We start from the raw sequence: 26,172 nt of genomic DNA on the forward strand, positions 1-26,172 counted from the left end.
CCCTCATCTTTTTGTTACCAAATTAGTCGAGAATTCAAGTCCACAAATTAAAAATCGAGTTTTAAAAGTCGAAAGCACCTGGCAAGCAAATACTCCGTCCCAGATGCTCCAGATGCTCCAGTATCACCAGAATAGAATCAGGGAAGAGCAAGAACACGAAAGAAAACGTATGAAAGACACGAAAATGAAAGTGCTAGTTGCACAATCTGTTCCTCAAGACAGTCAGAAGAGGGGTCCGAATCAAGCCAGTCATCCTGCAGCTCCCGTTAAAGGGAACTGCAATTATTGTAAACAGCCAGGTCATTTTATAAACGAGTGTGCAGTCCTGAAACATAACATAGCTACTGGTAAGACTAAAGAAAGACCACGTCCGCCTAGACAAGAACAAGTTTCACAGATTCCTCAGCCACAGAATGCACCACAGACAGTTACAGCTCCGCAGCCTATCGCTGCAACACAGCACGTTACATCGCAGATGTACCAGTATGCACAGACAGAGTATCCAGAGTACCAGCCATATTCATGAAACAGCCTAGAGAGGGAGGTAGGCTTGCCTCTCATCGAGATACCTGTAGATCAAGAAGGTCCCTATGTTCACAGTCAAGTATTAGGGAAAGACAGAAAGTTTTTGATCGATACAGGGGCAAGTAGGACCACAATTAGCCACGCCGAAGTTCCAGGGGCTCCGCTCTCAGGCTCAAGAAATGTTTCCCTTGGATTTTCAGGAAAGCCAATAGTTAATGAGATATCTAAGCCAGTTACTCTAGAAGTAGGTCCATTGTCCCGCACTACTGATCTGTTACTTACTAAGTCATGTCCAGAAAACCTGTTAGGCATTAAGACACTGAAAGAGTTAGGTGCAGTTATTTGCTGTTCCCCAGAGGGAATTCGATTGTTCCTACGTGACTTTAAGGGTCACTATGTATTACGAGATTTTGATTCAAGATTGTCTAATGTTCCACAGCATTTATGGGCGCAAGGTCCAACTGATGTAGGTTACATGCAAATCACACCCCATCGTGTGACTCTCAAACCAGGTGTAGTGTTACCCCGAATCAGACAGTACAGATTGCCACCTGAGGCTGTAGCAGCCTTATCCAAAATTATTGACGAGCTCATGGCTCAAGGAGTAGTTGTAGAAACTGACTCCAATGTATGTAATTCTCCGATCATTCCAGTCATGAAACGTACTGATCCGAATGCACCCCCAGTATATCGATTAGTGATTGATTTACGAGAGCTTAATAAATGTATTATTCCGCAGTACCCAGTTGTCCCAGACATCTCTTCCCTGTTAACAGCCATTGATTCCGAAGCCATGTTCTTCACTGTCATAGACCTCAAGAATGCATTTTTTAGTGTTCCAATTCATCCAGACAGCCAGTTTCTTTTCGGATTTTGTTTAAATGGAAGGAGCTATATGTTCACACGCGCTCCTCAAGGTTTCACAGAAAGTCCTAGTATTTACAGTCAAGCACTTAAGAGACAACTAGACAATATTCACATACCAACTGACACTGCCCTGCTCCAGTATGTCGATGATCTCCTGATCACAGCCCGTTCTGAACGTGCTTGCGAGCGAGCATCACTTACAGTCCTGTATTTTCTAGCCGAGATGGGGCACAAGGTGTCACCTTCGAAGCTTCAATTCTGTGTCCAGCAAGTGGTATACTTAGGACACTTGCTGTCCAAGTGGGGTAGGCAGTTGACACCCGACCGTATCCAGTTAATAGCGAGTCTTCCCCAGCCCAGAACCCAGAAGGAGGTACGTGCCTTTATCGGCCTTACTTCTTATTGCAGACAATGGATTCCTCAGTATGCATTCCTAGCCAAGCCACTGATACAGTTAACGACACAGGAGGCAGCCGTATCGACTGTCCTCCCTTGGACATCTGACCATACACTTAGTTTCAACGAGTTAAAGAAAGCTTTATGTCAAGCTCCAGTTCTAGCCACACCGAACTACAGTAAGCCTTTTACACTTTTCGTTACTGAACGCGAAGGTACAGCATTATCTGTTCTCACACAAGATCAAGCAGGACAATACAAGCCCTGTGCTTATTTTTCGAGCACATTAGATCCAGTCGCCCAGGCGTTGCCTGCGTGCCTCAAGTCAGTTGCAGCCACAGCACTAGCTATCAGACAAAGTGATTCCATAGTCTTAGGACATTCCCTGACAGTACAAGTCCCACATTCCGTGGAAGTTCTTTTAAACCGAACACAAACACAGCACTTGACAATTGCACGTTTAACAGGTTATGAATTGACACTGTTCCAGCCACACATAGAAATTAGACGCTGCAACGTCCTGAATCCTGCTACACTGTTACCATCAGTTAATTCAAATCCAGACCCACACGACTGTGTGGAAGTAGTTAACATTACGACTAAGCCAAGACAAGACCTGACAGACATTCCGTTACCAGATCCCGACCTGACACTTTATGTGGATGGTTCATGTATGAGAACTAGTACAGGAGAACTAGTCGCAGCATATGCAGTGACTACTGACACTGAAGTTATCGAAACACACCGTATTGATACCCTGTCCGCTCAAGCAGCAGAGCTAGTTGCTCTGACACAAGCCTGTATACATGCCAAGAACCTGAAAGTTAATGTTTACACAGATTCACGTTACGCATTTGGAGTTGTACACGACTTCGGAGTGCTCTGGCAGGAGAGAGGTTTCATGACCTCTCATGGAACCAAGATTCAGCATGGTCTCCTTATTCAAGCTCTGTTAGATGCCATACATTTACCGACATCTATTGCTATCATGAAATGCAAAGCACATACGAAAGTTACTGACATTATTTCCCAAGGTAATGACTTAGCAGACCGCACAGCCAAGCTTACAGCACAGACTCTAGACATTCCAGTCAATCAGACACACACTCCAGACCCGACTACATGCATGACAGTTAAGGACCCTACTCAAGATGTCATAGATATCCAGTTACATGCTACTTCCGAAGAAATCAAGAAATGGTCTGAACAAGGAGGGGTCCAGACAGATCAAGGATGGTTAACGAAGGGTAGAGCCACATGGTTTCTCCCCGATTCTATGGTTCAAGTCATTATCAATACCGCACATAGTCCAGCACATTTAGGAGAAAAAGCTATGTTAGATAGTATCCAGAACATTTGGTTCAATAAGCATTTACGAGCTGCAGCCAAGCAGAAAGTCCGTACCTGTATGATATGTTGTCAGTTTAATCCAGGTAAAAGTGTCCCGGTGGAACAAGGTGGTTTCCAGCCCCCTGACCACCCTTTTGAGGTCCTCCAGATGGATTATATTCAGATGGAGCGATGTCGAGGTTTCAAGTATGTCCTTGTAGTTGTATGCGCTTTGTCCAGGTGGACAGAAGCATATCCAGTCCCAGATTACACAGCCACGACCACTGCCAAGCAGTTGGTTCGTGAATTTTTCCCTAGATATGGACTCCCTAGAGTCGTATATTCTGATAACGGCCAGCCATTCTCATCTGAACTGATGAAGCACGTTTCCCTTTTGTTAGGGTACCAGTGGAAGTTCCATTGTGTACGCCATCCTGAAGCAGCCGGTCTAGTCGAGAGACATAATCAGACTCTGAAAATCCGCATAGCCAAAGTATGTAAAGACAAGGGTGTGGACTGGTTAGTAGCTCTGCCAGTCGCTTTGTTTTATATGCGCATGGTCGCACATTCTAGATCAGGTCTGTCCCCGTATGAGGTCGTATTCGGCCGCCCCCCTAACATGTGGGGTACTCCTAGACCCCGAAGTATTACCGATGTTTCATGTAATATGCTGACAGATTACCTAGCTTCCTTGATGTCTGCCCTCAACTCATGTCGTTCACAGGTTGCTGCCGCCTTTCCAGACAATACCGAGGTGGCACCGCATGAAATCGTTCCAGGTTCCCTTGTGATGGTCCGAAATTTTGACAGATCAAGTCCGCTGGAGCCTCGTTGGAAGGAGCCACGTCAGGTCCTCTTGACCACCCGTACCGCCGTCAAGCTGGAAGGCAGAAAAGGATGGATCCACCTGTCTCATGTTAAACTTTTTAAAGGATTGAAACCAGTCTCTAAAAACATTTCCCAGGATTTGAAAGACTGCCAGAATATTGCTCTTAAGGACTGTCCCGCAAAAGACATTACTACAACCCCTCCCTGGTTAGAGAAAACTCCGCAGCAGGAGTATAAGTTAAAGCTCAGGTCTAGTAAAATAAGTCAGTCAGTTTGATTGTATAAGTCCTCCCCTAGGTGAAACGGTTAGACTGTTTCTGACATGTATAAAATAGACCCCCATAGTGAGAGAGTCAGTCGAAGTTCAATTCAATGTATCGTTTTTCTGAGTTTCATATTATTCATCAGCATTTTGATTTCCTACACCAGCTATGCATTCTATCTGTATTTTCCAGTTCCTCATGCTAATATGTCTGCTAATGCTACAGTAGAGCACACGTTTAGTGATCTGCCTCCTCACGAATATTCTTACCGCCTTGCTATGCGCAACAACTCATTTATCCGTATGTTACATTACTCACACCAGACCAGCAATGCCACTAATTGTTGGGTGTGTGGTCGACTCCCCCCTTTCCAGACACCGAAGGGAGTTCTGCCACTTTTTCCTTATCCATTCTCACACAACGGTTCGTGTGGAGCATGGTCCACGTTAACGTCATCCGCAACAGATATGTCTTTTCTTAACAGTACATGTTTCTCAGACAAGCAAGGTCTCCCCCACAGAACAGGTTTAGATCTAGAAAATGAAGTATATAATTTAGGTAATTATTCGTCGAATTTCATGGTCCTGAATGTTCAGTCTGATACTACTCCAGACTTACCTGCTATTTCAGTACTACCAGTCAAAGGTGAATTATGTGTCCGTAATTATGGTTCCATACATGTAGGTCATAGTGAATGTACTACTGTTATCCAGTATAGTGACAGTGGGAAATCTGTTTTCAAAGCTTCACGTCATTCTTATTTTATTTGTGGTCAAACTGCATATGTCCGTCTGCCCCTCGATTGGGAGGGAACCTGTTACATTGCTTTCCTACTACCACCTGTTTTCCTAGCCCCATCTGATTATCACAGAAACACACATCTAGTACACATTAGACATAGAAGGGAGTCCCCAATTGTCGATTATACTGAAACTACTCTAGAACAGTATACAGATTTCAATAAAGGTTTCTTCTTCTTTGTAGGACCTGTCCAGAATAGTAAACTGATCCGTAGGTTAACAAGAACCCTTGAAGCAGTAGTTAATGAGACTGCCTCTGCTCTAGGTAACTTAACCGAAGAACAATCTGCTATGAGATTTGTCGTTTTGCAAAATCGTCTCGTCCTTGACGTCATACTGGCCGATAGGGGCGGGGCCTGTAGAGTCATCGGATCTAGTTGCTGCATTTTCATTCCAAATAACGCGCCGTCTGTTTATTCAGCTATAACCAGACTCCATAAAATTGCCCATCTGTTACATCAAGATCCAGGCACCTGGACATGGTCAGGTTGGTTCTGGAATATAATTTCCGCCTGGGGATGGAAAGTCCTGTCCTTTCTAGGTATTGCAGTAGCGATCATATTCAGCTGCTGCCTCTGTATACAATGTGGCCCTGCGATTTGCAGCATGTGTGCTACCTCTTGTATTCCTAGTCCCAAGCCCCGTTCTAAATCCCGTTCCAAGACAATTCGAGACGAGCAAATGATACTGTATGAAATGATAGATGGTATCATGAAAATTGATGTTTCCTGATGGAAACGTAGTGACAAGGAGGGAATGTGGAAAAGTAAATTTTGCCATGTTCTGTGTCCCTACGCCTCATCCATCATATGTTATGTGTGCATGACCAATATGCATATGTTATTCCCCATGTCCGATTAATGACGCAATTCCAGTTGTGTCCACCTCTAGTATGCTAGTTTCCAGTCCTCGTGAATACTACGAATATCAGGCCTAGGTAAAGTTATGTTGCCACGTTTCTTAGTGTGCACGTTATTCCATTATAAAGTCCCCGTTTCTAGGCCTCAAAAGGGCCCGGACATCAGATTCAGCTCCTGTCTCCTGAAAGCCTCGCTGAGGAGCGATACAGCCCCCACCTGTATCCTCGACCCTTCACTTACTTCCTGCCTCGCAGTGCCCGGTGCAGCTTGGCTCTGCCTCTGAGTCTGCCAAAAGTATGTTATAGTTCCAGTTATCAGTTCAGTCCTCCTTCTTTGCATTCCTAAGCTACTGAACTGCATCAATAGTTTCCGTCATTGTCTAGCCTTCTCGTCTCCATGTTAGAGAAATACTGCATTTAATGGTCATTTAATATTCTTCATCACGCACTACATATAGAATAATGCATGGTCCAGTCTTAGAGTCAAGTTAGCTTTTCCCCTCATGACTTCTAGTTTATATCAACATGTTCCCTAAACACCAGATACCAGATAGGGTTTAGGTACATGTCGCTCCGACCCTCCAGACTCTAGTCTCTGCTCCTAGCACAGAGTTCATAGCCCCCAGCTTCTCCTAGTAATACGTCATTGCCAGTTTTCGCGCACCATTAGGTTAGAGGTCCCGGCTCCTTAGGTAGCCCCCTCCAATGTTTCCGCCCATTCATGACATATTCTGTTACGTTTGCATCACATGTCTATGTATACTCCCAGTTACACCTACTTTTACTGTTATCTCTCGCGACTGCTACGCGTCACGCCTTCTGCTCCACCCACTGTTACGCCTACTGCAATGTAATGCTATGTGTTTGCGCTATGTATATAAGTTGATGTATTGTTATTAAAAGTTAGCGCGCTCATCCCAGATCAAGCCCCGGCAGCTGCTGGGCCCCGGTTGTCCTGCCGGGCCCTGTTACCTCTGTTCCTATGCAGGTTGTCCTGATCCTGTCCTTATGCTGTAATAAACCTGCAGAAACTCCTACTACCTCGAATCTTGACTCTTATTTTATTGAGCTATCTGTTATTCATTCATTCATTCAAAAATAGATCCGGTATTATTTATTTATATACCACAGTAGTGAGAACGGGGGCATGTGTGATATTCTTCTCCTCCTCTACTTTTCTTTTCCTTTCTTTTATAACTCTATATTCTTACTATATTTCGGGTTTTGGATACTGGGCGACAGGCACGCTGCTAGGGGGGGTAGGCCGTAGCCATCTGCAGGGGTGCAGGGTGGGGGTTTGGGGGGAGGGGTTTTATTATTTTTCCGTTCTTTGTTTCTATGGCCTTTTTTCTTCTCGTTTCTCTGGCTTTCCTTTTACTTTCTCTTTTTCTGGGATTGGGATCAGTGAATCTGGTTAATTTTTTGGAATCTCATGGATATGTCGTAACCTGTGCCTCTACATTTACTGTCTCATCGACATCAATGGGCGGGCGCTTGCCTGGTGAACATAGTGACGGTATGCATGCATATATTGATTCGCTCGTTTAATTAATTTTGTTTACAGTGTTGGACTCGCTTATTTGACCCGCTCATTCGATGATTATGTTCCAAAATTTGGCGCCTGATCCCTCCCCCTTTCTTTCCTATTTCTCTACTTCATATGTGAATTTCATTCGTCTTATTCGAACCTATCCTGATTTTAAAACATAAATTAAACCTCATGTATCCGGTACTATGATCCGTGTGTGCCGAAAAGTTTGTGCTTCTATTGTGCTGCCGTGCCTCCGGGATGTTCGGCTGAATAGCTGTGTACACTTTTTGCATTAATAAAGGTTTTCCCAAAAAAAAAAAAAAAAAAAAAAAAAACATCTTCCTGAATCAGTTAGATTGTTTTGTATTGCTATCTATCTCTCTATCTTATCTATCAATAAACACACACCTCACAAACAGTTAAAGTGGAGTTGTGGTAAAAAAAAAAAAAAACTAAAAGCCACTGAAATTCCCCAGTCATGATTAGATTTGCAATCCTTAGCGCGAACAGCATCCATGCTATCTGTAACTCATACACCAAATGCAATACTCATGACCTTTCCCTGGATGTGACTGATGCAGCTTCAATGGTTGTTATAAATAACATTATAGATGAGATGACATATTACATCACCTTTAACTATATGTATATTATGACTAAGAAAGTTGAATTATTTATTTTTTATTATTTAATTACAGTGTACTTTCAAGTTTTACTACTTATTTGTATGATCATTGTGAAGACATAAGCTTTGCATTTGTGCACCAAAGTTTACCAATATTTCTTATAGTTACGGAGGATATCAATTTATTTGCGCTCTCTCTACATAGTTTTATTCTGGTCTTTAAGTCTTTCTTGTCCGTTTTGTTCCCCTTTTTGAGTTGTTCAACAAATAATTGTGCCATCTCACATACAGTATTCTTTAAAATTGCTACAAAAATTCTACAAAACAACTTTATCAACTATATTTACAAAGCTCGAGCCGAAGATTTTAAGATGATAGTCACCAGACCCACACTGGCTCACCAGTTCAATTTTTCACTAAATTATTTGCTGGCCTGTTAATGACTTGCATATACCCATAGATATAAGCTGCATGATGCATGCATTTACAATCGATTGTAGCTCCTAGAGGGTCCACCCTTCCCAGAAAATGAAGCTACTGCTTAAAAAGGATCACACTACAAGTGATTTCCATGAAAATCGGTCTTGCGCTGTAATTTAATGTGATGTAATTCTGGTTATTAGAATTGAGAACCAGTGCTAGAGCATGCCTTTGGACTGTTAAAATTGCTGAAACAATGACAAGTTTAGGTCTCAATCTTCAACCTGAGGATTGGGAGCCCGCCTACATCTACTATTATCAATCCTTAACCTGTGGTGAGGATTGAGAACTAAAGTCAGATGCTGCGCCAACAATCGTCTCTCCTGTGAAGATTTATATTGTCAAGTCTTGCTACCAAGAGCTACATGTGCAGGCCCAAACGGTCAGGCCTACCAAAACCAAAAAGTCCAATATAAAGAACGCAGATGTTTAATGACTCACTTAAACTGCTGCCTAAGGACACTACAGAAATGTCAATTATATGGTTCGGGTGCAGGTAAAAAAAGATCTGAAGATACTTAGAACCGAAGAGAATGTTTGAATTTGCATAATGGACATTTTCCTCCGAGGGTTCACGAGTCTGAATGATCGTGTTTGCAAGATTAAGTTGCCGGTTGAAAGAAGCAATTAAGTGGATTCACGCTACACGCGCTGATGGGCACAGCTCCTCTTTGTTCATAGCCTGTCAATTGTATTAAAACCGCTTGGGAGTCTGGCACAAAGGAAGACTATAAAGTTTGGCCAAGAGGCACTGTGATCAACTCTCAAGTCGCCGACAGGCATAGCTTTACATTTTAAAAGGAAAAATATATAATACAGCCTGTCTTTGTGTTAACCCGTAGTAGTTTACATCAGTTTGTCACTAAGTTGGTGTGGAAGTGGTACAGTTTTAATTCTAGCAGTCACCCAGTGTATCTAGACTCTAACACATAGTCTATTCATCTGCTATCTTACGGTGTCTTCCTCAGGTAATTGTTACTGGGATTCACTCATTTGCTCCATTCACCACCTGACATGGCAGGAGCAGGCATGAACCAACCACCCCCATTTTTGAATGAACAAGGGGAGCCTGATATACCGTGGAAGAGGTGGGAAGGTATTTTTAAATCGTACCTTATAGCAATAGGAGGAGGGAATTTCTCTAGTGTAAGGAAACAACACATCTTGTTGCATAATTTAGGTATAGAGTCAAGGAAATTTTTTGAAGATATCACTGGAAGGTCAGTTGAGGATGTAGTGCCTGAGGAAGAAGGCGGGGGTGATGTATATGAGTACACATTAAGAAAACTTGAAACACATTTCAGAATTAAGGTTAACGTAGTACTAGAGAGACATAAGTTTTATAAAAGAGTGCAATAGAAAGAGGAAAAGGTGTCATCGTATATAGCTGTTCTTAGAGGAATGTCAGCAACTTGCGAATTTGGAGGTCTGACGGATTCCATGATAAGGGACCAGTTAGTCAAGTGTACTAATGACCAGAAGGTACAGGAGGAGCTCCTTACTAGGAATCCTGACTTGGAGGAAGCTATTAGCATAGCAAAAGGTCTGGAGCACACAGCTATGTGTGTGAAAGAAATGAGAATTTCTGATACTGTTAAGGATAAAGGAGAGCCTAAAGGGTCTATTAGTGAGGAGGCAGTGTGCAAGGTGGGATTGAAAAACATGGTGGAAGCAAAGAAGAAAAGTGAACATTTTCAGTGCTTCAGGTGCGGCAGTGGCAATCATTTAGCCAATAGTTGGAAATGTCCAGCTAGGAACATGATGTGTAGGAAGTGTAACAGAAGGGGACATTTCTCCAAAGTATGCAATGTCTTTGGTTCAAAAGTACATTGGGTGGAAAGTCCAGAGGAAGAGAGGGAAGACGATAAAAGTTTCATTTTTCAGATCAAGGAGTCAGAGGCTGAAGAAGATACTCAATACCCCACATGTGATGTGAGCTTAGATGGTCAAAGTATTGTTATGTATGCTGATTCTTGCTCACCATTCACGTTAGTTGATGAGGGGGTTTTTGAGAAAATGTTTCCTAGTGGTTACACAGAGATGGAAAAGCCAGACATTAATCCAGCAGGGTACAATAAGAAGAGTATACCACTAGTGGGCATGGCAAGAATGAGAATAGCGTTCAAAGACAGACACACGGTGGGAAAAGTTTATATAACAAAACAAGGTTCATGTTTACTGGGGTGGAGGCACCAGAAGGAATTAGGTATCATTTTAGATCCTAACAACAAGGAGCAAGTGTTATTGATTGAACCACCGGTGATTGGAACTAGCTTATTTGACGAATTTGCAGATGTATTTAACGACAAGCTAGGATTGTTAAAGAATTACATGCATAGAATTGTTCTAAAAGAAGGGGCAGTACCAGTGGTTCGCAAAACCCGTTCTATTCCTTTGATGATGAGGGAGCCACTAAGACTGGAAATTGAGAATTTGAAAGAGCAAGGCGTCATTCAAGAAATAGAGAGCTCAGCATGGTTGGCGCCCATTGTCATCACGACTAAGGATGGTGGGCGGAGCATAAGACTATGTGTAGATTTGAGGTCCCTTAACTCAAATATTCAAGTAGACAGACATCCCCTTCCGAGGATAAATGAAATGTTGAGCACTATTGAGGGAGCCAAATTTTTCTGTGTGCTAGATTTTTCCTCGGCATATTATCAGATCAAATTGCATCCAGAATCACAACATCTTATAGCCTTCACTACTCCTTTTGGGAACTTTAAATTTCTGAGGATGCCGTTTGGCCTCGCCTCGGCTGCCTCAGCTTTTCAGAAGGTGATGCAGCATGTGTTGCAGGATTGCAAAAAGACTTTATGCTTTCAGGATGACATTCTGGTTTACGGATCAAGTGAAAGTGAACACAACCTGAATGCGAGGAATGTGCTGAAGGAACTAAGAAAGGTTGGGTTCACGACAAAAAGGAGTAAATGCAAGCTAGGGGTATCCTCAGTGGATTACCTTGGACATACGATTTCTGAAGAGGGTATAAAACCTAAGATAGACTGTGGAGGCAGTCAAAAGAGCCCTTGTTCCAACTAACAAGGAGGAAATCCTAGCAATTCTTGGTCTGGCAAAATACATGTCAAAGTACATTAAGGACTTTGCTATGATTTCCCAACCACTAAGAGATCTCATAAAGAAAGAGGTGGAATTTACATGGGGAGAGAACCAAGAGAAGGCTCTTGGAAAGATAAAGGAATCCATCATTTCAGCGCCTTATATTGGCAAGTTTAACGTAGAAAAAGACACCATATTAACAACAGATGCGAGTGCAATAGGTATTGGGGCTACCCTGGCACAAAGGCAGGGGACGAAAACTAACATTGTGGCATTCGCGTCTAGAGCACTCACGGGCGCTGAACTGAATTATTCAACAGTTGAAAAGGAGGCTCTAGCAGTGTTTTGGGCAGTTAAACATTTCAGTTTCTATGTATGGGGTCTACCTTTTGAAATTCATACCGATCACAAACCCCTCCTGTCAATGTTCAGTAAAAAAGAGGTTGAAAACATGAAGCCCAGGATTGCTAGGTGGTCTGTTGGCCTTCAAGGCTATAACTTTGTGATGGTACATGTTCCAGGACAACGGAACAGGGTTGCTGATTTTCTATCGAGGGCTCCTATCCAATCAGGTGCAAGGGAGAACAAAGTAGTGGACCAAATATTAGAAATAGTTTCTTCAGCTATCGACAAAGAACTTTGGAAGGAGAGTGTGGGAAAAGACAATGTGATCAAAGAAGTTATGAAATGCATAATCGAGGGATGGCCTGACAAATGTAAAGATCTGCCATGGGATTTGCAACCATTTTGGAATGTTAAAGATGAACTGTCTATTGTGGGGGATAATCTGTATAAAGCAGGGAGATTTGTTCCTCCAGAAGGTTTACAAGGTAAAATAATTGACCTCACCCATGAGGGACATTTAGGCAGAAGTCTACGTAAGGCGTGATTGAGATCTGAATTTTGGTTTCAGAGAATGGATCAGATGATGGAAGAGAAAGTTAAGGAGTGTTATGCATGCAGCCAGAGTGACAAAACTAGAATAGTAAGAAAGTCTCCTCTTAGCCCAGTGCAGATCCCTGAAGCACCTTGGGTCAAGTTAGGATTTGACATTACAGGACCTATACATGTTAAGGGATCCTTTGATTGGTATCTGTTGGTGATGGTAGACTATTATTCCAACTGGATCTACTGCAAATTTGTAAATAACATCAAAACAAAAGCTATCATTGAGTTTCTTAGTGACATTTTCTCAAAAGAAGGCATCCCATCTACCATAGTGACAGACAATGGGGTACAGTTAGTATCTGAGGAAATGAGAGAATTCCTGAAAGACATGGCTGTAAACCATATACGCACTCCCCTATACTGTCCAAAGGCCAATGGGAAGGTAGAAAGGGTTAACAGAATGTTGAAGGAGTGTATACAATTGGCTGTTAAGTCTGGGAAAAGAGTGGAAGTGGCCATTAGAGACATGCTATGGGCGTATCACACCACACCCTGTCTCAGCACAGGATACTCACCTTTTGAACTGTTAAGAGGAAGGAAAGCAGGCTCTAAAGTCTCTCCCAACTGGTTGTGTCCAAAAGAGCCTGTAGTGGTAGATGGGGATAGTGGTAGATGGGGAGGAGTTTGAGAGAAAGGTCAGGACTCGCCAAGAGAAATACAAAATGTGGTATGATCAAAAGTGGGGCACCAAAGAGAAGGTATTCAGACCAGGCCATATGGTTCACATAAGGAAACCTGTAGGTCTAGGTAGAAAAGGAGACAAGTTCTTTGCCCCAGGGAGGATCAAAGAGGTTGGGAAAAATGTGGTCATCATGGAAGATGGAAAAATGTGGAGTATGGACAGAGTGACCTCAGGTGTCTCTAGAGCCACCGAAGACAGCAGAAAAGTCACTAGAAGAGATGTCAGTGAGGAGTCTCAGGAGGGGCAAGAAGAGGAGTCATTCTTGAGAAGAGGGTCTAGGATACGCCAACCTCCCCGGTGGCATAGAGAATACCATACTGAGTAACATGTTTTTCTCCTTTAACATTGGTCTATCATTTATCTCTTCAAGGGTGCTCTCCTTCATTATATGTGTACTTTATTTCTATACAATGTTTTCTCTTTTCCCTCAGTAAGGAAGAGGTGTTGTAACTTACATTGGTATTTCCCTGTGTTTACCCTTCCCCCCCGCCCTTCTGCCTACTTGGTATGTCCCGTGGAATGTTGGTGTGAAGGCTGCCGTGGAACATTGGGCAGCTTCACTGAGAACCAAGGCACAGCCAGCTTAGGGTGCGTCTTTACTCTTAATAAATAACTTAACTTTAATTGCAGACTGCGTGGTCTACTTACTTCACGTATACAATATTGACTGGGACTAGAATGGATTCTGGGCTTTGGCTGAAGAAGTATGTTAAAGAACGCAGACAACTGCAGATTGGTCAATAGCTGAGTCCCAACAGACATAAATATGAAATGTTTTTCTGTTTCCATTAACGAAGTGTTGAAGCCATGGGCCATTAGTTATAAAAAATAAAATAATAAAATGGAAGCTGTAAAAATCTCCAAGTATTTAGGGACAATTAATCTATGAATGGGACTCAACATTTGAAGGATCTTGAGGTAAAAGCAACCAAGGCCTGCTTTGGCATGAAGTGATTTAACCATCAAATCAGAGCTTTCTCGCTGTGGGCGCTCTGGAGGGGCAAAACTCTCGGGGGAGCAACGGGGAGATTGTAGGGAACGATCGCACCATTGTTTATGTTACTATTAATTGCATGCCTTGTTGTAGCAACATATCTATTTTAAAATCAATAAAATGTGCTGTAAAAACAAAAAAATGAGTGTTTCTCATATGTAAACTCCTCAGGAACTTATCATTCCACCCAGCCAACTATAGGCCAATAAGTCTCATCGACTCTTCCCAAAAAGTGGCAGGGAAGGTGATTTTGGGAAGGGTGCTCCAGTGGGTGGACGACAACATTCTGTCGGATCTAGAAGCTGGATTCCGCACTGGAATTGGGACTATTGAACAGGCCTTCAGACTGGCCCTCTTGTACTGGAAGGTGGTGGTGCTGGGCAAAGGCAGCCTGTACCTGGCCTTTATAGACCTCAAGACTGCCTTTGACCTGGTTCCAAGGGAGGAGTTGTGGAAGGTTCTGGCGGAACTGGGGTTGCCGCCGTACATTCTATGCCTCCTTGTGAGACTCCACGCGGGAAATTTTGCGCAGGTGCGTTGGGGCATGAATGGTGAAAAAACTGACAGGATCCCTGTGGGTAGGGGCGTCCGCCAGGGATGTGTGCTAGCTCCCACTCTGTTCTCTCTTTACGTGAACGGAGTGGTCGAGCATTTGTCAAGAATTCCCTCGGATGCTCCTTCCCTGGCGGGCAAACGGATCCCAACACTGCTTTTTGCAGACAATACCCTCCTTATTTCAAAGTCCCCTATGGGCCTCCAGAGCCTTCTGAGCAGTTTTCAGGAGTTTTGCTCATTGACAGGATTGGTAATCAATACTGATAAAACCAAGGACTTGATTATGAATCCGCCTAAAAAACCTGGGCGACCTCCGGCTCTGAACTCTGTTCCATTGGAGAGGGTGTCTGAATTTGACGATTTGGGCATCCGCCTTAATGATTCATTTAGTTGGAACTCTCATATCCAAAAAATGCTCCTCAGTCACAAAAGAGTGGGTGGAGTATTACTTAAGGAACAACGCTCTTCCACAAGCAAACCTATAGCCCCTGTCATGGAGATATATAAAGCTAGAGGGGTCAGTGCTTCCCTCTACGGGGCGGAGTTGTGGGGTACTTGCAACCTGGACGTCCTAGCAAAATCGGAGAGCAAATTTTTGAAAGATCTGATGGCTCTCCCGATGAGCACCCCTACAGTACCCGTGTTATTGGATCTAGGTTGCAGATCGATCAAGGACCAAGCGCAACTACGCCCCTTGCTTCTATGGGCTCGGTTGTGGCGAACGCCCGAATTAGCCTCCTATGCAGAAGCGCTATCAGAAGTTATGGCTATGGAAGGTTGGTCGAGGATTAAATGGTGGAGGGATGTAAAAGGGCTATTAGCGGAATTAGGATTAGGCGATGCGTGGGCATTGAGAACTGCCCCACCCAAAGCCATGATTAAGAAATTGTACTGGAACTGGGTCTCCTCCGAACTAACTTCAGACCCATGTCATTGTAATTCCACTGTAGCCTTTGTAAGGATCAAAGATGTGGTGGCGTATGAACCCTACTTAGATATGATTTCGATCCCTTTTGACCGTGCTTAGTATTTTAAGTTTAGAGTGGGGACCTTACCACTAGGTGATTTAGTTGCCCGATGGAAATCCTCTTATCGGTTTTCGCCATTTTGTGTGCGTTGTCCCACTCGAGTAGAGACGGTAGCCCACATTCTTTTTGAATGTCCGGATTACTGCGCAACCAGGAGGCGCTGGATCAAACCTTTATGCAGACTTTTAGGTACCCAACAGCATAAAGAGGCGTTACGCATTTTAATGTCTGACACATCCACCTTGATTGTTTGTGCTGTGTCAACATTTTTAAAGTGGGCATGGTTGATTCGTGTAAGAAGGCTCTCCTTATCAATTTAATTCTTGTCTTAAGTGTTTTTAACACCCTCTTCCCCTATTTCCATTTTGTGTAACTAGGAAATGATTGTTAAGAATGTTGTGTTTTATACTTGTTGTACCAGCTTTTATGATAATTTTATATCGAAATAAAGCCTATCAATCAATCATTCCACTTTTGATGTATGCCTTAACGTGCCTAATAAATTGTATCAATGACTGCTGAACATCACTAAATGTTCTCTTTGAAAATTGTTGGTCTGGTGCATTTCAACTGCACTGTAATAGTTTCTGCATTTATAGGTGACTCTGGTACGCAAAAATTAAGGTGTGCTATAACCTATTATTAAAAATTCAACAGCCACAAAATGTCAAAATAAGGGAACCCTACGTTATGCACCATTGAGAATGATCTGAACTTGTGTCAAAATCTTTTGTCAAAAGTAAGCAACGCATTTTCAGCAGTAATTTGGATATGAAAAAAAATAGTTTCAGCCCGATTTTGCAGGATGTGTACCTTCACTATTTAACTTTACTGCATGATCTCACTCTATGCCCGGTATAACAAGTACCAAGGCAGAGCTAACAGTAATTAATCGGCATGTGTCTGTAAATCATTCAATTCATTTAAATTGCAGAGGTTATGCTTAAGTGTGTATCAAAGAATGTGCAAATAATTAGCAAGTTATCTTCTATATATCTATGTTCCATTGTGACTTGGTTTAGCATTCTTTTCACCGTTATAGGAAACGTGTGATTTCACATGAGAACTTCATATTTTAATGATCTCTAAATCCTTTTTTAGCTTGTTGTGTTTTATATAATATGGTTTGTATAAGTAACACTAAACAATAGCATGTAAAGAAAGTTCAGAATGTAGAGAGAGACACATTTGCAGGAAAATTGTATGTACCTGTTGTTTTGTTTTTGTTGAAGAATGATAATCAATGAGCGATAGTGACAGGGGCACCACCTTGTCATCGTTTACCAATGCAAATAAAACACCAGTGTCAACGGCAGGACGAATTTCAGCAGTGAGTGCTACTGTCCAGCTTTTGTCAGCTTGCTCTTCACCAGATGAAGCTGCTGTTGAGGTAAAAGAGAGCATCTGTGTTAGAAAGCATTGGAGAATAGTATGAATTGTATAATTACCAATTTTGTGAACCTGTCTTTGCAAAAATACTAATAAATGGGTATGAGCAATAGGCCCACAAATTAGTATGAGGAGCAGTGGCAGACTGGTATGTTAGTTAATAAACCAGTGGAAACTGAACCACACTAATACAATATAAATGCATCACTAAACAGTGTGTAAAAAGTAATTATGCGAGCCATAAGAGTAGGAACATTTATGATACACATACTTGGAGACTCGGAAAGGGAATATGTTGACCCTATATGAATTAGAAATTGAATTAACGCTGGGCGAGTATACTATTGGGGTTCAAATTATCTCAGACTATATAATGCCCAACTGGATGTTGGTGCAATCTATCAGCTATACAAGAATGACTGTTGACCTCGCATTGTCTGATATTTCATGCCAATGCCTCTGTGTAGATTGAAAAAAGAAGTGGATCTCTGTATGAGGAATCCTAAATAGGAGAGAAAGAGTTGCTCACAGTAGCTCAAATATTGAAAGTACTTTCTAGCCCATGCAACTCAAATATCAAAACTACTTCCAGTCCATGTTAGGAAGATTTATCATAGATTTATAATAACCGACTGTTATTATCCAGTTGATTAATATCGAAGGTTGACCAGAGAACTGAAGATTGGATGAGAAGGAAGTAATCGAGTCCTGCCCAACAGACTTTGTGGAACATAAATTGCCAAAAAAGTAGTAGACATTCAAACTTTTCATCTTGTTAAAATATTATTGTTGTAAGTATTGTATTCAGTATATATTTTTATCATGTTGTTGATAAAAAAAACACAAAGTTGCTCTTACAGCGAATGCCCCATGAAAAGAATCATCACTGGCTTTAAAAGTGACTTTTGCCATATACAACAAAGGGGCTATATTTGATAAAACCTACGAATATTGACATTATTGAGTTGGATGCTGAAGGAAATTTACTAATGGATAATAAATGAAAAGAGAATACTTAAAGATTAAATGCAACTGGTATCTACTGGTAGGCCATAATCGATTTACACGTTTTAAATAATGAACTATGTGAAAAAAGGGAAAAAACTATAGTTATTGAGCTCAGCAATTCTGAAAACTAGACAATATCCTAATATTTCTGTATATTTGTGAAGGTTTTTTAGGCAACCTAATCATTTAGTTCACAAAACAATATCTGTAAACATCAAAAAGAGTAATTGGCGAGAATGTTTACATCTGTAACTTTTCGCACTGAATGTCGATATATGTAAAGAACATACTTTTACATTTCCAAGACCCTTCCTGTCAGAGATATGCAGTTCCTATAGTTTGTTCAAGCACATGTGATACCAATACGCAACAACTAAGCCTTGGCTTATAATGTTTCTTCATTGTGTACCAACCAGGCATTACTTGAGAAGACAACAAATAGATTAAACACAAACTGGGTATCAAAACAATATATGCATATTTATTTTTCAATTGGTGTAGCCAGAGAACTGTCAGCATGCACCTTAACCAAATGTACAGTAATTAAGCAGATGAAATGTCCAGCAGATGTATAGTTGGACGTAGCTATTCAAGGAGGGAGAGAAGCCCCTCCCATGCTCTCCAAGTTGGAATTTATATTTAAGTTGTCATTAATGCTGCTGCTTGAATGCCAAACTCATAATAAACAAGTCATCAAGAAACCATCAAGCAATTCTTTTATTCCGAACTTCTTATCAGTATATAATGTTCCAACCATCCAACATGTGTTTCAGCAACCGGTGTCACCCAAAGACTTTGTCAGGGCTATAGAAGATAAATACAACTAATACAATACGTTTCCTGATAACATACAATTGCAAGTTTGTATGATTTTGTGCCATCCATAACCAAAAGCACATGGATTCTTATATCACTTTAGGGCATTTATTAACCTGTTCAGTAAAGAGCAATGGGGTGAGTATATTTCACAATGGAGTTGTAAGGTATGTCAACATCTATATAAAACATCAATTAAACCCATATGGCTTCACACGCCTACAATCTAAATAATAAACTGACTTCAAAAATGCTTGATCAAAAGATTTTGCTGCAGACAATCTCTTGCTGCAGTCACAGTAGACACTCATTTAGGATAATTACACAAGAGGGTTATGTGTAATTATCTGGGAAATGGACCTTAATCCATGTATGGAGTCTATTTGAGTAGTGAAGAAAGCCTGGTATCATGCTCGAGTGTGAATCTGCCTTGAGTGAGAAAAACAATGGTTCACGTTATGTTTTGTTGAGTGCCTGCTTCTAAAAGTGTAGTATTATCTGTCCTTATTTTCCGGCAATTATGGGGGAAGGGTTGATGTTAGTTACGTGTATTCTAGAATTGTATTCTTTGTCTTCGTTATGTGCCAAATAATGTTATAGTGTTAGGTAATTAGCATACCTATCTAGACAGTCAAGTGTTTCTGAGAGATGAACTATATGAGTACAGATTTAAGCTGTCTTTGAGCTTCACATAGAGTGGCCAATCATAAGGAAAATGTACGTTGGTAAACATCTACATGGAAGCTGTGTTTAAATTTTATGTAGCCACCAACTGAAGACATGAGCCAGTGTAAAGCAAACACAAGGAGATGATGGACAGAGCGTTGAAACTTTTCAGACCCTCACCCCCAGTCACAGATCTGGGTTAAATCCATTATCGTTCTTTAGCTCACTTCGCCACCCTAGTTCAGACCCAGCCATATACAAAGCAGCCTTGACCCTGTTCCTCATGGGAACAGTCCAGTCCGAACTGCCAAGCCAGATCTTCCCTGGACCGGAAACAGGCATAATGTTTATTATATGCAAGTAAATACCAATTAAAAAACATATCCGCATTCTTTAAATAAAGATTTTCAATTTCAAAATTGCTTTTTACAAGGAGATCTGAATGTATGGGTGAAGACTATTCAAGTTCCTACACAAAAAAAAAATCAGATGATTAGAGCAATCAATGTTTCAGACAACTGAAAGCAAGGCATTGTAAATATGGGAATCTCTCCTGACAAGACAATTGCCTAGCCAACTATTTCATAGAGGGCGAGCTTGATATTAAATGCAAGCTGTAACCCAATGGTGTTATCCAAGCAGGAACAGGAAGAACATCCACTAAGATGACTTAACACAGGCCCTCCTAGCCCTAAAAATAGATCCCTGGCACTCTACAAAAAAACCTTTGCCCACTTAAGAGCAAAGTCCCTGATCAGCTGGTCCTTCTCAATTCAGCTTAAACAAAGGCTAACGTATAAGAAAACAGCTGGTTCCACAACAATTTCCACATTAGAAAACTGTACAAAAGGCATTGGATCAAAGGTCAATCACATCATTCCCAGGATTGCAATTAGGCCTCAGCAAAGAAAAAAAGGCGTTTTTGAAAAACTGCCCAAGAGACTGAAAAGGAATGTTCGAGATCTACACAAAGGTAGCGATTCCCTCTTGCCCTTCCTGTCGCAAAACCTGTGCTGTTTTCTTCTTCTCCCTACTTCTGTTACAGATTACTACATTCATGGAAAAAATTGATCGATTCTACTCCAGTTTTTTGCACGTGTCCATTTAGTGCAGTGAGACTGGCATATCAGTTCCTACTTTGTAATATCACTCTAACCTTCCAATTGAATATCACAAAGCCTGTCAACCTTCAAAATATCACTATTCCACAAAACTTGTTAAATTCTACCTTTCTATTTTTCTCAGCTTATCACCGCCTCATCAATGCTTTCCATTCCAAGGTGTTATACTGCACAAACTGAAAATATGCATATAAAGAAGTCCTTCTTGAAAAAAACATCAAAAGTGACCCCAAAATATTACAACTACAGATCCAACTTGGCCCTGTTCTGTATCAAAGAGACATTTCAAAATAAGGTAACTACAAAACATTCAAGGCATTAATAGACCAACAATTGATTGAGTGGTTTCGCCTCTCTTACAGGTATGAAACTGTGTTACTATATTTTCAGTGAAGAGCTGGTCAATGTCCGTGATCGCAGCAGCATTTGATATCAGTCAAAATCTGATATTCAACCAGCTGGCTTACATCCATGTAATCGGAGATACTATCTTGGTACACTTACTTCCTTAATAGCTTCCCCCAACAAGCCTACCCAGGACCACTCTTCCCCAAAAAAAGATCTGTCTGAGTAGGAGTCTAATCTTGGCAGGCTTTGACAGAAAGTTGTTTGGAGTGGTGCAGGCCTGTTTATTACTGCTTACAAGCCTCTCCTGGCTTGCATTGTCTGTACTGATCTCTGAAATCTGGAGGCGAGGAGAGGGAGATCACTGGAGTGGAGCCAGCCTGTTTCCCACTAACCCAATACCCGGCTTAGGTTACATTCACGTCTTTGAGAGTGGAATAGAGAAGGCGGCAGCCCTCTGTGCCAGCGCAGAAACAGGAGGTAACCTGCAATGCGGCACCGTGACATCACTACTTGCTCGTAAAAGGTTATAACCCATTAATAGAGAAATCGTTCCTTATTAAAATGCGTTCTAATGTACCAACAGGAAAGTAATTGAAAGGCATTTATAGAAAAAGTAGACTCCCTTGCATTACATTCATAGTAAAATAATAATAAATTCAGCACACTTTTGCTTGCTCTGTGCTTGAGTCACGGTCACCTGTGGAAAAAAAATAAAGAAAAATTGAAGCAACAGCCAAAGGAGGCAGACCCATATGCCACTTACTGTATCCAATATTGAAAAAAGCAAATCCTTTGCCAGGGTAGAATGATCCTCTGCCTGCAACCGCATAGCACTGCATTTTTTCATGAAGTCTTACAGTCTCTTGAGTAGTGCTGTCCTCACCATTTAACCAGTTCCAACCTCTCATGCATCCATCGAGCCGAGGGTTTATCTGGAAAATTGAATATAGTAAAAGGGTTAATGGTCGTGTAAAATGACTTAGCTTTATGAAACACATTCAAAAATGCTTAATTCTGGCACATACATGCAGCCATTCCTCGGCATCAATTCTACATGAGGTTGTGGAGGGTACCGTCATATAGAAGCGTATCAGCAATTATAATGAGGATATGCATTAAGTAAATCTACATTGACATACAGGTAAATCATCCATTTGAATTCAGTACCATAAACAACTTGTTAAGATAAATCACCAAGTACCACTATCAGGAAGGATCCCAGGAAAAAGAGTACGAATGGGCCTGGACAAGAGAATTCACCCATTTCAACAGGTATCATTCACTGCACAATGCCTAAATGAACCAAATGAACGAGTCAGATTACGGTAGTTCAAATTACTAAGGCGATGGAGACAAAACGGGGCAAAATAAAAGGGCGTTTAAAAACGAGAGAGATATTTGAATTTCTAGAAATAATCTGAAACAAGGCAAGGAGAGACAGGAGATCACGACACAAGGTGAACATCGTAGCTGTAGGTGCATCTGCATACATGCCCTAGGGCTACGTTTCTATTAATATTTGTGAATGCTGAGTAGTTAAAGTGTGGCTTGAGGAACTCACCATTCAGTTCTGAATGAGAATTACATGATGGGTGGCCCTCACTGCTCCACCGCACGTTTAAAAAATCATTCTAGGATAACCGTAGATGCCACTTAATCGTTTGTGGCATGTCATTTGTAGCTTAAAGTGATTATTCTACAGAATATTGTAGCGAAACTTAAGCATTACATGTTCTCAGGAGCTGGAATGGCCTGGCCTCTCTGAATCTCTGTTAAGGTCTGCATACAGCCTCTTCTGAAAGGATAAGTAAATCTCATTGATCAATGGCTGCATTGCTTCTCACTTTTGAAACTCACATGTTTTCCTTTGTAAATGCAAATCGGTTTGCATCATGGTGAAAAGAAAGAAAGCTATTTTGCAACCCAGGATCCCCTCTGGAGATTATGCGCTTTGAGACGCTGGCGCGCCCTGTACTGAAGGGGTCCCGGGAAGATTGCCTGAATGGAGGAAAGAAGTCCCACCACCCTGGCAATATGCCGCAAAGAAGTTTGGTCCTTTGTAATCGTCTGTCGCAAGATATGCCGGTTTTTGGCCATCTTTCGCTACGGAAGACTGAGAGAGGCCCCGACGGAGTCTATGACAAACCCCAGAAAGGTAACCTTCTGACACGGTACGAGGACCAACTTGTCGCTGTTGCTGATAAAACCTAGCCCTTGTAAAAGGGCCACCGTCTGCCGAAGTTGAGAGTTCAATTTCCTTGGACACTGGGCCATCAACAGGATGTCGTCCAAATAGACAATCCTCCGAATACCCTGTCCTCGCAGGTATTCCACCGCTGGGTGCAACACTTTCGTGAAACACCATGGGGCTGAAGAAAGCCCAAATGGAAGTGCGGTGAATTCGAACACTCGATCCCTCCAGCAAAACTGCAGGAAACTGGGGTGGGGAGGATGAATGGGGACCACAAGGTAAGCATCCTTGAGGTCCAGCCGCACCATCCAGTCTCGTGGAAGGAGTACATCCCGAAGGAGGTGTATCCCTTCCATCTTGAAATGCCGGTAAATCAACCACCCATTGAATTCTTTGAGATTGATCACCGGTCGTCTGCCCCCATCGGTCTTGTCCACCAGAAAAGTGTTGCTGAGGAAACCCGAGGGGTGCTGAGTTGATTGACGAATGGCCCCTTTGCGAAGTAGCTCTGAGACCTCTTCGTCTATCAACTGCGCATCGGACACTGAAAAAACTATAGGGCGCAGGGTTCCTACCTGCATGGGCTGATCGTAAAATTCTATATGGAATCCGCGCACGGTCTGTAGTAAGGGATGCCCACTCCTTGTAAAAGGCTGCTAGCCGACCGCCAATGTGAACTTGGTCTGCAGGGATGACACTCACCGTTCGAATTGTTGGGTCCTGAGTTCTTCCTGTAACCTCGACCACCGAAGCGTTGCCCTCTTGTGGGATAGAAATTGGTGAAATTGGCTGAGGTGTGATATTGGCCTCGCCCGGAGCCTTGCCCTCTATTGCTGGCATTCTGCCTGTCACGGCCGGTCGAGCGGCCCCTACCACGACCGGCCCCTTGGGAGAAATGCTGTTGAAAAACTCTTTTTATGCTGGACTGGGCTTTGTCCAGGGAAGTAAAAGTTGACACAAACTTCCCCAATTCTTTTATGAAATGTTCCCCAAAAAGGCCTCCTTGGGCCACTGCGCCCGCCTCCGAGGAGGCCAAGTCCCCCAATTTCGGGTCTAGCTTAATCAAAAGTGATTTCCGGTGTTCTGTCGATAGGGCGCAATTGGTGTTACCTAGGAAAATTATCACCCTCTGCGCCCAGTTCGACATGACGTCGGGAGAAATGACGGATCGTGTAACCTTCGCCTCCTCCGCCATATCGAGGATCTTTGTGATAGGCCCGACCGCGTCCAACAGTTTGTCCTGGCATGACTGCCAGGAGCAGTCAATGCCCTTGCGTGGGTCTTTCATGTTTTTCGCTAGGAAGGTGGCCATTTTTGCGTCTAATTCAGGTGTCAAGGCTACCTTACCTTCCAGCGTGGGCCTCGGACACTCCCCACGCAGGCACCCTCTAGCCTCCTTCTCTAAGGGCTTGCAGAGGTGACTCGCCACAAACTTTGCCACTTTGTCCCCCGGTGTCCAGGCTGCGGATCGCGGATGGATAATCTCATCCGGATCCAGCATGCCTGAACTGTCCCGAGGAAACTCAAAGGCTGAGCTCGAGGGGCGCCAAGAGCGCACCGACTCCTCATCATAATCCGTATCAGGGGAGTCCCCACCGGAGATGGAGGAGCCGTACCCGTAGCCACCGAGGGCTCAGGGGCTGAAAGCGGTGCAGGTGGGACGCCTTTGCCAAGAAAGCATCACGTAGACGTTCAAAGGCGCCTCTATCCACCCCCTGCCCCCCTTCAGGCATCCCTTCCCTGCAGGGCTTCTTCGGGGCAGGGGGGGCCTCACCTGAGGGGCCTGGGAGACCTTTAGGTGCTCCTGACTGGGCTTGCGCAAGTTTAGCGCACTCTTCAATAATGCGAGCTGAAAGGCGCTCCTCCATGGGCCCACCACCTCTGTGACGCAATGATAAATGGAGCTGTCAACAGCGTAATAAAAGTCCTCATCATTCAAATATGCCTGGGGTTCCTCCTCATAGTAAGCGTCTTGCTCCATGACAGGCAGTGAAAAAAGGGGGACCCTATAACCCTTCGGATTACTACCCAACCAGTGTGGGAGTCAACAATTATGGCCAGACCCAAGGACTGCAACTTTTTGGCCCGATAAACTGGCAATTAAAGGTTGCACCAAACCTCCAAAGTGCGCTGACCCTCCTCTGAAAGACCGGGTCCAGCCGCCTCACTGCGCGCTACCACACACACTTGTAAAGCTCTCCCAGTGCTAGTCTGCCCGCAGGCAATTAACGTGGTTATACCGCAGTACAGACCCCCAACGGGCGTTCACAGTATTGTTTTCAGGACAAATACAGACCTGGAGACCGGGCATTCTGAGAGGCGGCAAGGGCAAGGCTCCGGCTCGGCGAACTCCTCAGCGTGGCTCCTCTCTGTGAGGAGAAACAGCGCTGCTGAGCAACGAGACGGCACGGCGCCCTCTAGTGGGTGTTTATGCACCGCACTCTACAAACCGGGGAGAGAGTCGCGTTAGGAGCGAGGAACGTTCCCGCGACTGAAACGGGGCTCTGTGAAAGAAGGAAAACAATACAAGAGCCCCCCTGTCCCCAATACAGACAGTAAAATCGTGCAACAATCAATAGTGGTAATAACAGGGAGATCAAGAAAAAAGCACTTAACTGGCTGCTTGAGCAGCGAAGAAAGAGGAGGAAGAGAGAAGAGGGACTGCATATCTAGCCTTGGTGGACATGGTGGAAGGACTATGTTATGGACTACTTTAATGGACTCATGGGAGTTGTAGTTTGTCAAGTGACACATGATGTTTTCTGTTAAATGCTTTTACTGTATTTTGGTATGTAAGCATTTGTTGGGAGCTTTTCTAAGGCTGCTGTGTTTTTGTATTAGAAATAAATAGTGAAGAAAGAAA

At 42.9% G+C, this 26,172-nt stretch overlaps 1 protein-coding gene across 2 annotated transcripts in view; it reads right to left on the bottom strand.

Annotated features, from left to right (window-relative positions):
- Window positions 1-26,172, bottom strand: part of GAS6 (growth arrest specific 6) — a 347,916-nt gene that overhangs the window by 25,482 nt on the left and 296,262 nt on the right. The window contains exons 12-13 of one of the 2 annotated variants that reach the window (XM_078658080.1): window positions 21,882-22,050; window positions 16,980-17,152 (exon numbers count right to left, since the gene is read on the bottom strand). In XM_078658080.1, coding sequence (XP_078514206.1) covers window positions 16,980-17,152; window positions 21,882-22,050 — 342 coding nt within the window. The remainder of the gene's footprint in view (window positions 1-16,979; window positions 17,153-21,881; window positions 22,051-26,172) is intronic. The other variant, XM_078658079.1, reaches the window with a different exon arrangement.

Source organism: Lissotriton helveticus, chromosome 8 (genome assembly GCF_964261635.1).
Source record: "Lissotriton helveticus chromosome 8, aLisHel1.1, whole genome shotgun sequence".
NCBI lineage: Eukaryota > Metazoa > Chordata > Amphibia > Caudata > Salamandridae > Lissotriton > Lissotriton helveticus.